The sequence below is a fragment of the Fomitiporia mediterranea genome (assembly GCF_000271605.1).
Source record: "Fomitiporia mediterranea MF3/22 unplaced genomic scaffold FOMMEscaffold_1, whole genome shotgun sequence".
In the NCBI taxonomy this organism is placed as follows: Eukaryota; Fungi; Basidiomycota; class Agaricomycetes; order Hymenochaetales; family Hymenochaetaceae; genus Fomitiporia; species Fomitiporia mediterranea.
Genome location: NW_006760386.1, coordinates 8,601,021 through 8,616,379, shown reverse-complemented (window position 1 = coordinate 8,616,379; position 15,359 = coordinate 8,601,021). Strand labels below are relative to the sequence as shown.

Genomic DNA, 15,359 nt, shown 5'->3' with positions numbered 1-15,359 from the left:
GAACAGACATTTCCATCTTCAGGATTGAAGAAACAATCAGTATAGAGCATGATTGAAGTAATTCACATAGAACAATGTTCTATAAGGTACAATTGGATGTTACACTATGAAACTATTCAGTTCATGATGAAGAATTGTTCAGAAACGTCAGAACCAGCTCAGACTACAAGGATATATTGTACAGAACACAGTTTCAGGAGAACATAAGGTATTACATTGTGAAATACACCTTCAGACAGTTAGGATTCATTGGAATAGACTCAGGACACTCTATCAGACGTATTATGAACATTACAGGCACTCAAATAGACACACTAGCATGTATATACTCAGGATACATAGTAAGGATCATGATATTCAAGCTACAGGATGACAATTACAACCTACAGGATGTAAAACCATTACAATCTATGTACTACAATGATAGTAAGACACTACTGAGATCAGGAAACAATATGCATTGTATGGAACAAAGTACAGAAGTTCAGAGGGTGACTTCAAGCCAGAAAACAGGTTCAGAACCTGGACAATCTGCTCAATCCACTCAATCCACTCAAACAGATTATCACACCACTTCAAGGGAAAGCAAAGGCAATACACATACAGCCAGCAAAGATCAGAGTGATAGTGAATTAGCAATGATCAAACAGACTATTCAAGCATACAGGTATGATACTTTAATGCTACAGAAGGAAACAGAGCATCAGGACACTCTAGAACATCTATTGAACAATGATACAGTTCAATCTACTCTAGGAATAAGTAGTTACAATCAGTTTGAAGTACAAAATCATGCAGAAGACCTCTCCAGACACTACAGATATGTTCTAGGACAGTACTAGATGTCTTACACCAAAAATGAAGTCATATTTTAATAAGAGGGCAAGAGGCACACACATTGCATTGCATACATACTCTTTGAGCATACAATCATGTTTGAACATACATTTCTCTTACATGGATTGCTACAGAATGATTTTGTAAAGGACTTTGCAGGACCAGACAGTATTAGTACTACAGGAAACAGGACACATGATAGGTACACAAGGAAAGAATACATTGGCACAAGGACAAGGACACAGAAAGACAGGAAGTCAGTACTAGAGTGTATCAATCCACACATGGATTTGCCAAATGAACAGAGAATTGGTAGCATACACTCAGGACTTCAGGCAGCACTACTGTGCATACAGACAGGACATTTCATTGAGACATACATGGAACAACACAGCATACAGACAGTTATAGCATTCAGGAAAGTAGAGAATGCTACTTAGACATTTTGTGATAGAACATTACACCATGAGACAGCAAAAGTATACTTGGACAATTCAGGAATTGAATCAGTCGACTTACAAAGACACAAACAAGTTGAGACACAAGGAAACAGTATGAGAATACAGTAGGACATTCATTACACACAGAGATACTATACATATACACACATATCTAGTAATATTAGGCTCATACCTTATGATTTCATTGAGTTTGAGACAATATTCTCATTTGAAGACAAATATTACACTCTATGTTACACTCTGCAATTAGTATTTGGACATTGAGCTTAACAGGATATCCAGTTTTGTGTCACAGTTGGTTATTGCAAGCAAAAGAGCACACATTTGGAGATATTCTACCAATACAAGTACAAAGCACTACATTTGTAGGAACTAGTCTATTAGAAAAATCAAGGACATAGCAGAGGAATTTTGGAATACATCTCTACTATCTATTATTGTATGACTATCCTACAGAAGCAGAGAAACACACAAAGTCAGCTAGAAGCCACAACACTAATCCATTCTATTAAGGAAGAAGGCTATAGCTTTGTTGATCAGGGATTTACCTCTGTGCTTCCCAAAGACACAGGAGAAGAGAATATTTGTAATTACCATACTGCCAGAATTTCCACTTCTGTACATATTGATCTACACTGTGTGTCTCAGAATACTCAAGAGCCAAAACACCATATCTCCCCAGGAACCCTACTGATTCTCTTCGAAAAGTGTTGTATTGATAGTAACAATCAAGAGGCAACTTTCCTACTAATTGACTATACAGTAATATTGACTATGTTTAATTTTATTGACGTTTTATCTAGTTTCACATAGTTTGGAACCATGCTACCTACTGTCCAGAACGCCACCACTGTCTTAATACTCACCAGATCGACTTCGGATCAGTTCAGAGAGGCAGTACTACATCACAAGGATGTTTCCCATATGTATGGGCAAGGTATTTTATTATTTACTTGTTACTAACTGTTACTTTTAAGTAAGTTTTCTGCCTTTTTCACTAATTTTTAGCATTTAGGACTAAATGCTAGAGGGCAAGTGTAAGGATTTGATTTACTGGTTTGTATTTTATTATCACTACATTGCTGATTGTGTCAGATCATTGTGTAGTGGGACCCACAAGTGCATATATTCTCATTGTAGTTAGTTACACTTTCTCCTCATGTATCTACACATGTATACCCCTATAAAAGACAGTATTGACTGCTGGGTAAAGGGGATTCTTTTCCCCTGACCCCTTGCTCAAGTACTAGGTTATCCCAGTCAGTAGTTGAGTGAACTAAGGGCAATTAGAATTCTCTTGTGAGGAACAGTGAGTTTCCTTACACTATAGTAAGACTCTCAGAACTCCCCAGGAATTACCAGTTTGTTTCAAGCAAGAAATGTATTGCTCCAAGATAGAAAATTAAGACAAGGACTTCTACAACAGATATGACACCCTAGCAGGGTAAGGAGACACATTGTAGAATAAAATACTTACATATATACACTATTATACTAAGGTTCAAGAATTGCTACATACACCTAGTGTAAAACACAATATCAAAATGAATAGGCTAAACCCAGACATAAAACTTATAGTTCCAAATGCTTCTAATGATAGTAAAGACAAATCAGAAACTGTGAAAGACAAAGAGATTGAGGAAAAGAATTTCTACTACAGTTCTGTACCCCCTATTAAGTACAACACAGATAGGAATAACAAAGGCCACAGAAAAAGAACTACACAAGATACTACTGAGCCACAAAGCTTGAATACACTGCAGACAAGTAGATTCACATTAGTAAGACTCTCAGACAACCTTACAAGAAAGAGTTATATGAATTATACAATACAGAGAGTAGAAATTGTAAAAAGATAGAATCCTAACCTGGATCCAGACAATAGCTCTTTGGATCCTTTGGATTTGAGTGGATACTCAAGCTCTAATGATGGTAATGATAGTGATACATTATTCAAACCTACAGACATTGATTCAAGTGACTCTGAAGGTACTAAGAAGTGTAAAAAGCTTGCTAAGAGGAAATGGAACAAGGAACTTCTCAAATTGAAGATACAGATACAGAGTACAAAGCCTATTGTTCCTACAGTTTATTCAGGTGAACCTAACCTTCAAAGATATACTAAGTTTGTTATGGAAGTCAATCAATACATGAAACAATCAGGTTTACACTACTTCCCTAAAGAACAAGTGGGAGTACTACCTAATTTCATTAAAGGACAAGTTATAGACTTCTATCTACAGAAAATAGACATGAACAAATCTTAATAGACCTTATCACAATTCTTTAAAGGTCTAATAGACTTTTGTTTCCCCTCTAACTTTGTAGAAATACTTAGGAAAGAGTTTAATACAATGAAACAAGGACACAGAGTCATACAGGAATATTTGTACAATCTAGAAATGAAAGCAATCAATCTAGACAATATTTCTGATAGAGATTTGACTAGAAGAGTATGGGATGGACTTCATCCTAAGTACCAAAAGCAATTACAGTTGGATTGTTTGAATCCAGACACAGTATTGTATAAAGAATTCAAAGACAGGCTTGAGAACATTGAGAAAGCAAATGAAGCTGTTGGAATTAAATGGTATACAGATACTAGAGATCGATTCTATCCTCAGACTAACAAAGAAGACTATTAAAAAGACAGATAGAAGAAGAACAATCAGAGGAATTATAGGAATGACAATAGAAATCAACCAAAGGACAGGAATTATAATTATAATTGTAATAATTATAACAGGCAGTACATACAGTCTAACAGCATAGGTCCTAAAGATAAAGACTAATCTAAGGACTACAAACCAAAGTATAAGGATACTAGACAGAATAAGTAAGAGAATAGTAAGAAAACTTATTCTACAAGTGTGAAAAGGTATTCACAAGCTGAACTAGACAATATGAGAGTTAAAGGACAATGTTTTATCTGTAAACAGACTATGCATTTAGCTAAAGATTGTCCTACATACAGTACAGTAAAGCTGAACAGTGTTTCTAATACAAATACATTGTCTAAGAGTATTAATATTAATTATTCCACTCTAGATAAGTTAACTAATACTTTGGAAGACAATAATTACTTGGATTTGGATCTTATAACAGACAATACAATGGATCCATCATCTTCTATGTCTCGAATACAATCTATAGCTATTCAGATACATTATCCAGACGATAGTTACAAGTCTACAACTCAGAAGAATGAGAATTACAATTCATTAGCTGGTTATAACACTATTTTACAAGTATTTGGTCTAGAACAATTAGATTTGAAGCTACAAACCTCTTCTGACACTTTGGAATTAAAGATTCCCTTCATAAATACTGAACTTAGAAAGAGAAATTAGAGGAGAATGAGATCAATCTACAGGAATAGCAATTTCTACAGTGAATACAATGATACAGTATGTTTTGGAATTACTAGATGTCTTATGGAAGGAATTCTATACTGTTTTGACTAGAAATGTAACAGGAGACTCTGGAATAAGTATCTACACAATCAATTCTATGTTTTCAGAAGTACAGACACACAGTTTACAATCATTAATAATTGGGAGAATGGAAATGAGTACACATTACCTGCTAAGATTGCTTTTCTAAACAGATTTGATGTCAGAGAATAGTATTCTCTACTCAGACAAGTTTAATATTCAGCCAAATATGTTTACAATCATTAGGAACTATTAGAGATAGAGGATATCTTTAATCCTGAATTATTTGAGCCAATGTATTCAGTTGCAAGCATGGAAAATATTGACTCACATTCTATATCTGGAAATAGAGCATATATGTATGAGTTACCTGTGCAAATTCACACTATGACTACTAACTTCAATGATTTTAATACAATTGAATATACTACAGCTTATACTAAGGACTTTAAGAGATCAATACCATGTCCTATCATAATTACAATTAAAATCAATAGAGAATTAGTGAGAGCATTAATTGATTTAGGATCATTAGTAGATTTCATGTCTACCAAGTTTGCAGATCAAATAGGTGTCAGGAAGCTTGTATTAGCCAAACCTTTACTTATCCAATTAGCAGTACAAGGCTCTAGATTGAAAGTAAACTATTGTACTAATACTAGAATACAATATAGAGAAGTAAATGTAATACAGTACTTTGATATTATGAGTTTGGATAACTATGATATTATACTAGGAACTCTGTTCCTCTTCTAGCACAAAGTTTCTATTGGATTCAATGAGTCTAGACTATGGATTGAGAGTGTAATACCTCTACCAATAACAGGAGAACAAGTCACAGTTGTTTCATCAAAGGTTATTAATACTTATGATTGAGAAATTGACAAATGCAGACAAGAAATCAAGCAATATGCTACAGATTTGTTTAAGGACACATCAGAAACACTACTACCACCTCTTAGAGCCATTAATCATACTATACCACTCCTAGATAAGGATAATAAGTACAAGTTCTAAAGGGCAACTTGTCTGGATTCTTTGAGAGAGTAATAGCAAAACAAGAGAAAGGACTATATTTAATTAGGAAGATGGAAAGTAGTTACAGGATTGAATGTAATACTTATGCTACTACTTCAAAAGCCTAGAAAGACTAAGGAAGACCCTATATGATTGAGAACAGTCATTGATCTTAGAGAGCACAACAAGAATACTAAGAAACTATCATCTCCTTTACTAGATATTGAATTAGTATTGAGGAGAGTTGCTTCTAAGAAGTATAAATCACTCATTAATAGTAAAGACACATATGAACAGATTAGAATGATCCCTGAGCATGTAAACAGATTAATATTCAACACTCTGGATGAAACAATGGTTAGTAAAGTAATGTAATTAGGTGATTGTAACAGTAGAGCCACCTATCAAGTGTTAATGAACTACATTTTCCAGCCTTACTTGGGTGACTAGATGGATATCTACCTAGATGACTTAGTAATTTATTCAGACACGATTGAGGATCATATGAGACATCTCAGAACTATTATTGATATATTGTATAAGGAGAAATTCTATCTCAGTAAACATAAGATACAATTGTTCTAGAAAGAATTGAAGATACTAGACTACATTATTGATGATCAAGGCATTAGAATGAACCCTCATAAAGTCGATTCTATTCAACAATGGAAAGTACCTACTAATAAAGATTTGTTACAAGGTTTCTTAGGATCAGTAGGGTATTTAGTACTCAATATACCTCAGTTACACATTTCTACAAGTATTTTATCAAAAATTGCAGGAGAGACCACATTTTTCAGATGGACATTTACTAAACAGTGAGTGTTTGATTAAATAGTAAAGTTAGTATTGGATTTCAGGCATAATCACAGAGTAGTATTGGACTATAGTAATAATGCACCACCTATCAACATTGTTATAGATGCTTCTGTCTCAGGAATTGGAGGAATAGTTAGCTAAGGTCTTGATTAGAAAGATTCTAAGATAGTAGTGTTTTTCTCAGTGAAATTAAATCCTGTACAACAGAATTACTCAGTACACAATGTAGAATTACTAGTAGGAGTAGAAACTATGCTAAAACACAAGAATCTACTACAAGGAATGTATTTCTTTTAGTATACTAATCATAGAGTATTAGAACACATTCTAAGATAACCTGTATTAAGTGGAAGACAAGCTAGATAGCTAGAGAAGATATCAGACTTTGATTTCATTGTAAAATACATTCTAAACACTACAAACATTCTTACAGACACATTATCACATATATACTCAGGAGATTTACTAGGAACAACTCAATCTTAGCAAGAATATATATTAGAACTTGACAATGATGATCTATCAAGGATTAATCAAGTTAGGAATAATATTTCACAGTTGTTAGAGATACAGGATACTGTATATATTGAGGCTAGACTAGTAGCAGTAAGGAAAAAGCTACCTAGAGGATTGATTACAAGTTGACTGTATAGTAGAAAGGCTAGATTAATTACTAGATATGTTAGAAACTCACAGACAGACCTCTAAACAGAGGGCAGGTCTACTACAAGAACTAGAAGCTGGTTTACAATACTAGAGAAAGTAGAGCAAGATTAGGAAACAGATATACATAGTAAGGTATTGGAAACACTGTCTCAGAATACTGAACAATTGGATTTACATGAAATAAATTCACCTGTGAACATACTAGACACTAGAAGTGATACACAAGGATTCAAACATTCAGACAATAATATTAGATCAGAAATTAATAATCAGAATGTCCTAGTACTAAAGAATACTACTAATCAACTCTGGAACTCAATTAAACTACAGTTACCTGACTGTTATGGACTATATTTCTGTGCAGGAATTACACCTCTCATTGTAGGTTCACAGACAACAGGCAGGTCCTTAACTATGTAACTACTAGTCCTGAGCATAACTTCTGTCTTTACTCAACTAGAAGTATATCTCTAAGAGTGTTGATAGTACTTGTACTCAGTAGAGGGAGAGTTAATGCTTCTAAGAGCAGTTTAATGTGTTTAGATTTCAAGGTAAAGAAGGTAGTATTGTTGTGTAAAGATTTGTATAAGAGAATGAGTATATTGTTACAGCTAGTTCACAAGCTGTCCTCAAATAAACTGTTATTGAGTACAATACTCTTTTATGTAATAAATGAGGCTCTTTTTATACTACTTTAATTAAGCCTTTTTCCTCCTATTTCTTCACAAGCTAAGTGGCTCTGTTCCTCAGGTAGTCTGTGTATTATGTTACAGTATTTTTAGTATGTTACCATATGTTTTTATGATGCATATATTAGTGATTTTGTATGTTTGAGACATTGGTTGTTTTTGTTTCAGGATAAGGATCAATGTTGAATCTTCCTTTCTATATGCTTCTTACACAGCCTTCATGTTTGATTCCTTAGGAGTGCTTCTCTTCCTCAGTTAAGTTTAATTAGCCTTTTCATAATTGGTACTGTTAATTCCAAGTTCTAGGTGGCTCTATTATCAAGTGTCTGTATAGTATAATAAGCTTTACATAAGGCTTGCCTGCCTTACACTATTCACTAAGTACATAGAGGTCTTCAGATCTGAGTTTCATAGATCTGAGGTGCTTGTGTCCTGCTAGTATTATTAGACAGTAATCTCTGTATATTACTTTAATATTGTATTGTTTTGTTTGTCCTTCATAGTGACTAGTTGTTAATACAGTACAACTGTGTGTTCTGTCATCTTAGATAGTACTTTATATTGAGGTGAATATTTGTACTGTGTTTTCCTCATAATCCTAGTGTGTCTTCATTGATAGATGTAATTGTACTACTTTACATTCTTTGTATATTGTTAGGTTGTATATTGAAACTCCTGTGAAGTGTCTAAGAGAAGATCACAGGTGATTCGTTAAGTTCAAGGGGGAGCTAAACCATGAGTCTTAGGAGACTAAAGTGGTTCTGAACAGGTGTGAGTTCTTCCAGCACAGTTGCAACCTTGGAAGAGTAATGTGAATAACAGAAAGTGCACTTTGCAAAGCACACAATGAACAATCTGATACAGAAAACAACAAAGACTAAAAACTATGCCTCACACTAGAGGACTTTGAGACAAGAGACAAGAGCTAAATTGATGGGTGAACTATCTGAATTCCCCCTGTATCTAGTACATGAGTAGCTGTATTTATAGTTTTCCGAGTTCTGGAAAAGTGTAGTACTAACAGGGAAATGTCATGACTGAACAAAAGAAAAATAACGAAATATACAAGAACAAATAAGAGAACCTTTTGCCAGAGGTTGGAAGAAAAATAGGGTGGAAATGTATGAGGAAAATTTAAGTAGTCTGCATTCTAGCCACAGGAAATGTTATACAAAAGGGAAAAGCAAGATTTACATTGAAAGAAATAGAAGGTTCTCATACTGTTATCATCTGATCAGTACAGACAAAGTGCAGAGAGTTCCAAGATTTCTGGCAGTCTCCTGAGATCAACACTTTGATTGCCCTAATGTCCTATCTGATTGGAAGATCATAGTACTTTGATCCAGGCAATGATAATGTAATGGTTTGCTGAGCCACTCACTGTGACACAACTTGTGTTCTGAGCCCATGATAAGCATGTGATCTGTACATCCCATGGAGAAAACAATGTGTGTAAGCCAATTCTGAGACTGTGCACTCTTGTGGTTCTGTTTGTAAATGCTTACAATGTGGAATAGTTGAGTGTTCTCAGAGTAGGCTTCTATGAGTCATGTGGGTGTTTGGAATTGATTGCTGTGATTGTCTGTATGTGATGTACAGTTCTTAGCATGATGCTGATTGTTTCATCTCCTAGTGTGTCTGCTTGTGACTGTCTACAGTCACATGGTTGATTTAATGATCAGCAGGCTGAATGTAAGTTCTGTGTGTGTGTGAACATTATTACTTATTCTTCCTGCTTCCTTCCATCACTCTTGCCATGTCATTACCACTCCCTAGCAAATCTGACAGTAAGTGTTACACTCTTTTCCACTCTTTTTATACTGATTTTGTGATTTTCCTCAGAAATTGCACATACAACAACATAGTAGCTAGTAAGGGAATGGACATGGATGACAAGCTAGTCAAACATACACTCAGTGAGTACCTCTGTGAAGTGCATTGTCTCTGGCTCATATACTGATGTACTCTACAGGTTCTGACACAGAAAACAAACCAGAGGACAAGGTTGTAAAGGAGGAAACTGACAGATTGACCACAGATCCTAAGTCTGAAGACAAAGAGAGCTCAGACAATAACACTCACAATGATGACAATTTGGAGGGTAAGGAGGTTTTGTCTGTGCCAGTAGAGGGTCAATCTGGCAGTAAGTCTCTTATTTCCTGATTTCCAATCTGTCTACTGACACAGAACATCTTGTAGATTGTAAGGCAACAGTAGAGGAGCTTACAAAAGTGAAGGAGGACAAAGCTACTGCTAGGGCTAAAGTAAAGACAGAGGCCAAGAAAGCAATGTGGGCCAAGGTTAAGGAAGAGGCTCAGGCCAAGGCAAAGAAGGAGAAGGAGAGGGGAAAGGAGAAGGAGAGGGAGAAGGCTATAGCCTTAGCACAGTTGGTAACAAAGCAGAAGGATAGAAAGGAAAAGGAGGGGTCCAAAAGTATGTGTACAAGTATGGCTAACAAATCATACACAATAACTAACTGTTTACACAGGTTCTGATACTGTTGTGAATGTGGAAAAGTTGAAGGTGGTAGTAGAAAAGGGGAACAAGCCAGGTATGAATTAAATGTATGGCTAACAAATTGTGTACTACTAATGTTGTCTTTGCCTAGTTCCTAAAGGAGTTACAAAACCAGAAAAGAAAAAGCCAGTCACAGAGAAAGAGAAGGTTGATGCAAGAAGGGATGGGAAGGAGAAACGAGTCATAGTTAGTAAGTACAAGTATGGCTAACAAATTGTGCCAAGCTAATACAATGTTTCTCCTAGTTTCTTAAACAGTTACAAAGCTGGAAAAGAAGAAAGAGGACAAAAGCAAGGAAAAAGGTAATGTGGATGAGGGGTAGTTGATTTTCTAGGTATACTGACTCCATTTTGTTGTCTAGAGCCAGTACTAGTACTCCTAAGCAAGAAGCACACTATTGTAGAGGTAGAGATTCTGGTCTCTAGTAAGGAAACATGCACAAAAAACCAGAAGGTTGTGGTAGAGTCTTCAAGCAAGGAGGACAAGGATATCCCTCTAGATTGGGCAGAGGGAATGGTCTTCCACATGCCTGAGTGTGTGAAGTGTGTAGAGAGGCACAAGGGTCCTCAGGGATCCACTTACTAGACTGTGATAGATTGGCCATACTATAGTAATCTAAGTAAGTCTGTTTCAATCTTATTTTTGACTGTGTCAATAGTGATCATTCATGTAGAAAACCAGTGTACAGTGTGTATATTCTACCACTCTGGATGTAGCCTGAAGGGAATCCAGTATAAGACTAGGGGGCAAACTGTAGAATTGTACAGTACAACTCAGAACCTGTATTCTGTCATCCCTCCAATCATGCATAGTAAAGCCAGAACAGTCTGCAACCTCCACTCACAGATAACTAAGGAGCTGAATAACCTGGAGTTGTAGCTGATGATGATGAAGAACAAGTTTGATGCAAAGATCATAGCTCTGAGGCAGGGTATCAACTTCTTAGCCATGGCAGCAGAAGCCTCTGTAGATAGTAGGGTGGAAGAGATAGAGTAGGAAATAGAACAGGGTAGAAAGTAGAGAAATAAAAGTCCAGTTTTGTTTTTATGAAAAAAAAACCAGAAATGTAAGGAATAAACAGAATGGAACAGAAATGGATGGAATGGATAGGAAAATAGATAAAATAGAGAGTTAAAAGGAATAGAATGAATGGATGGATATTTTTATGATTTATGTATAGAACTAGTAGAATAGGATGGGAATAGGTGGAAAAGAATCATAATTTGTATAAAGGTTTATATGCTTATAGAATGTTGTATGGGCTTTTTGTAATTTATTGTAAATGAAAAGGAATGTAAACAGAAGATTAGAAGCTTAATTCTGTATTTTCTGTGTTCATGTTTAACAGTTCCTATCTTATGTCTCATCAATACAGTAGAACTAATGCTGGAAGACACAGAGCTGCACAGGACTAGTTACAAGGATACAGATGATCTAGACAACTGTGCTTCAGATGCTATGCTTGAAGTAGAACCAAGTGTAGAAGTCACAGACTCCTGATCTGAGAATGTGCAATTTTTCAATATACCCTCCCAGTCTTGTACAGGAAACTAAAACATAGGGGTTGATTCCCTACCAACAACACCTAACAGTTGTGTAAATCTGTAAATACTGTGTCTAACCACAGTTCCCAATGCTTTGTTACATTTTATATTCACATACAAAATGCTATAATATGTAACTTGACCACTGCTCCATCCAGTTCTGCTACAACATAAGTGTTTCCTCTTGTTCTTTGCACCACTACAAACAGTCTGAGGTATTACAGTTTCATCTTTTGTCCTAAGTCATTGCTCACTTTCAAATTGTGGATTAGCACTAGTACACCTGGAGCAAAGTTGTAGTCCTTGATCTGATTACAATTGACTTCTGTGAAATGCTTTGTGTATCTTTTGCAGGCTTTCTGTACACCTTCCATCATTTGTGTAAGGTTGTCTGGTCTCTTCTACAATTGTTGCACTTGTATCACTATCAGTTCCTCTGTTGTTAGTAGCAATCCTTTGGGTAGAACCAAATACATTGCCTCATTCAGGTCAAACAGTAATATTGGCTCTACTCTATGAACAAGGTAATAAGGAGAATATCCAGTTGCTTTCTGAATCATAATCTGCTCTGCCCAGAACACAGAATGTATGTACTTATACTAATGTCCAATATTGTCTCCTACTATCTTTACAATTGCTTCCTGTACATCCAAGTGTTTCTGCTCAATAATTCTGTTTGTACAGGAGTTATACACAGAAATCTGAATATGATTAATGTGGTACTGTTCTTACAAATAGTCCAGCACTGTGATGTAAGGTGTTCTATTGTCTGTTACAAGCTTGGGACATGCTCTGTATTGGCATAGAAGTTCCTCAAAGATGAACTGTCCTATTGTCCTTCTGTTCTCTACATGAAGCATGCAAAACTCCAGATACCCTGATAATGAACAGTGTGTGTGCACAATATATTAGAATCTTCCTGCTTTCAGCATAACCTTTGTATCTATGTGGATCTTTTGGAAAAGCAGCACAATCTCTAGAATACTTGGTGGAATCAGCACTTGTTGCATCTGCCAAGTCTGACATGTATGACAAGTCCTAATGAAATACTTAATGTCTTCTGTAAGAGATGGCCACCAGAACTGATCCAGTAAACAGGCTTGTACTACAAAGATTCCCTTGTGTCCTAAGTCTTTGTGTACTATCCTAACCAACACCCATCTCCTGTCCTTATCCAGCACAATCCAATACTTTCCTTTAGGACCTTAATACTAAATCTTGTTGTTCTGTACAAAGAACTGTGTAGTGTATTGTATAAATGTTGGAAAATCAGTGTCTACAATTCCACTTGGTTTGCAGAGTGAGCCAAGATACTCTTTCACAGTCTTTAGTCTTGCTTCTTGCCTTTCAGTAGTTAGTGATTGTAGGAATTGTTCTGCTGTTACATTCAAACCCTCAGTCTCATTACTGTAGATACTGTACACAACCCCTATCAGCTCTAGATTGTCACCCTCTACTTTGTCATCTGCTCCCTCTACCTCCTTGGTTCCCACAACTCTGTGAGACTCTCCTCCAGGTTCCTACTCCTGTAGTCCTTTGTCTGCTTCATCTTCCACTCTTCTACATTCTGGATTGGGTTGTTCTAGTTTATCTTAATGTATCCAATTCTAGTTCTGTTTCAGAATAACAACTTCTGGGAATAATCTATGTTACAGTCTGCCAGAATGTGTTGCCTGTGGCATGTCCTTGTTTACTTGAAATGATTTGTCAATAATGTTGTTGTGTGTCTCCCAGCACATTACATCTGAAACCCAGGACTGTATTTCTACACACTCAACTAACAAAGCTTTGTGTTCTGTAGACCTGCAAATCTCCAGCTGACGTCTGTGTTGTGTAGATTCTATTTCTGCTGTGTAAAATCTGTATGACTCATCAATCCAGTCTTCATAGGTTTTGTTGTCTGGGGGGTCTTCAGGTGCTACTCAGTATTGTGATAATCTGTCTGTACACTTAAAGTCTGATGCAGGAATGTGGCAGAACTCGAAATTGAATAGTAAAATACTGGCTATCCAGCAATTGATTATAGCATTAGGCTGTAGGTCAGGCTTATTGATCATTCCCTTTATGTATGAAGCATCCATTTCCACAATTAATTTCTTAACACCTATGAGATATATGTGCAATGTGTGAAGTGTGCAATAAAGTCTGAATAGCTCTATTTTTGCTTGCAAATATTGTACTTACATTGTATTCCAGTTAATTGATCCGAATCGATTTATTCTCTGTTTGCAATCCAGGTGCTCCTGACTAATATACTATCCTACTCTAATGATAGACGAATCTACTGCCAAAACTACCAGATACTCTGACTCATAGTTGATTAGTGTTAGTGTAGGGCAATGTAAAACTGCTTCCTTGAGTGTGTCCATAGATTTCTGTGCTTCATCATTCCAATTGAATATCAAGTTCTTTTGTGTGAGTCAATTGAGTGGTTGTGCTAACTTTGTGTAATTCTGAATAAAAACACAAAGCACTCCTACTGTTCTAAGGAATCCCTATACTTCTATAACACTCTTACAAGGCAGCCAATCCCTAACCTTCTGTATTCACAATTCTTCAGCCTCTCTCCCCAAATATGTCAGCTTATGCCCAACAAATATTGTGGATTTGTTGCAAAGCATCATCTTCTTTCCAGAAAACATCCCTCCTACAGCTTTCACTCTCTGCAAAATCTGGTTTACATCCATCAGATGCTTGTAAACAAACTTCTGTACTCCCTTGTTCTTGGGAAGCGTTTCCTCCATTCTGTCTGCTTTCTCATATCTTGAGTAGGGTCCAATTACCAGAACATTGTCTGTGTATGGGTTTGTAACATCTGGAATCTCATTGCAAAGAATAAACACTAAGTCATTATGCAGAATCTGTACTGAGTTGGTGTAACCCATTGGCAATACTGTCAAGCAAAATGTCCCTAGAGGTGTCTAGAACATTGTCAGATCTCTAGACTGCTCATCCAAACTCCTCTGATCAAATGCAATATGCAAATCAAGTTGTGTATAGCATACATGACCTCTGCAGCTTTCTACAATTAGTTCCATGTTTGGCAGAACAGCTGTGTCCTTTATTGTAACTGTGTTTAACCTCTGCAAATCAATAATAAATTGTAAGGATACTCTGTCTTTCTTTGTGATGCAAAACCATCATGATTGATAGGAGGAATTTGACAGTTCTATCACTCTGTTACACAACTTCTCCTTCAACAACTCAATCACCCTCTTCTCAATTCTGTGTGTGATCAGAATACTTTTCTCTACCCATGGTACATGCTCTACAGTCAGAATTCGAATAGGATCAAAGTATGTAGGGTCCAATGTTCCTTGCTCCTCTTCTGTCCACACAAACACTTCTGACTGTAGCATTAATAGGTTTTCTGCA

At 36.1% G+C, this 15,359-nt stretch overlaps 1 protein-coding gene across 1 annotated transcript; it reads left to right on the top strand.

Moving 5' to 3' along the window:
- Positions 1 to 9,802: 9,802 nt before the first annotated feature.
- On the top strand, positions 9,803 to 10,650 carry FOMMEDRAFT_151263 (uncharacterized protein; the record flags this gene model as incomplete). Its single annotated transcript, XM_007262297.1, has 5 exons — positions 9,803 to 9,839; positions 9,896 to 10,066; positions 10,123 to 10,356; positions 10,412 to 10,474; positions 10,532 to 10,650. The coding sequence occupies 5 exons, from the start codon at positions 9,803 to 9,805 to the stop codon at positions 10,648 to 10,650; spliced, it is 624 nt and encodes a 207-aa protein (XP_007262359.1).
- Between the last annotated feature and the right edge of the window lie 4,709 nt (positions 10,651 to 15,359).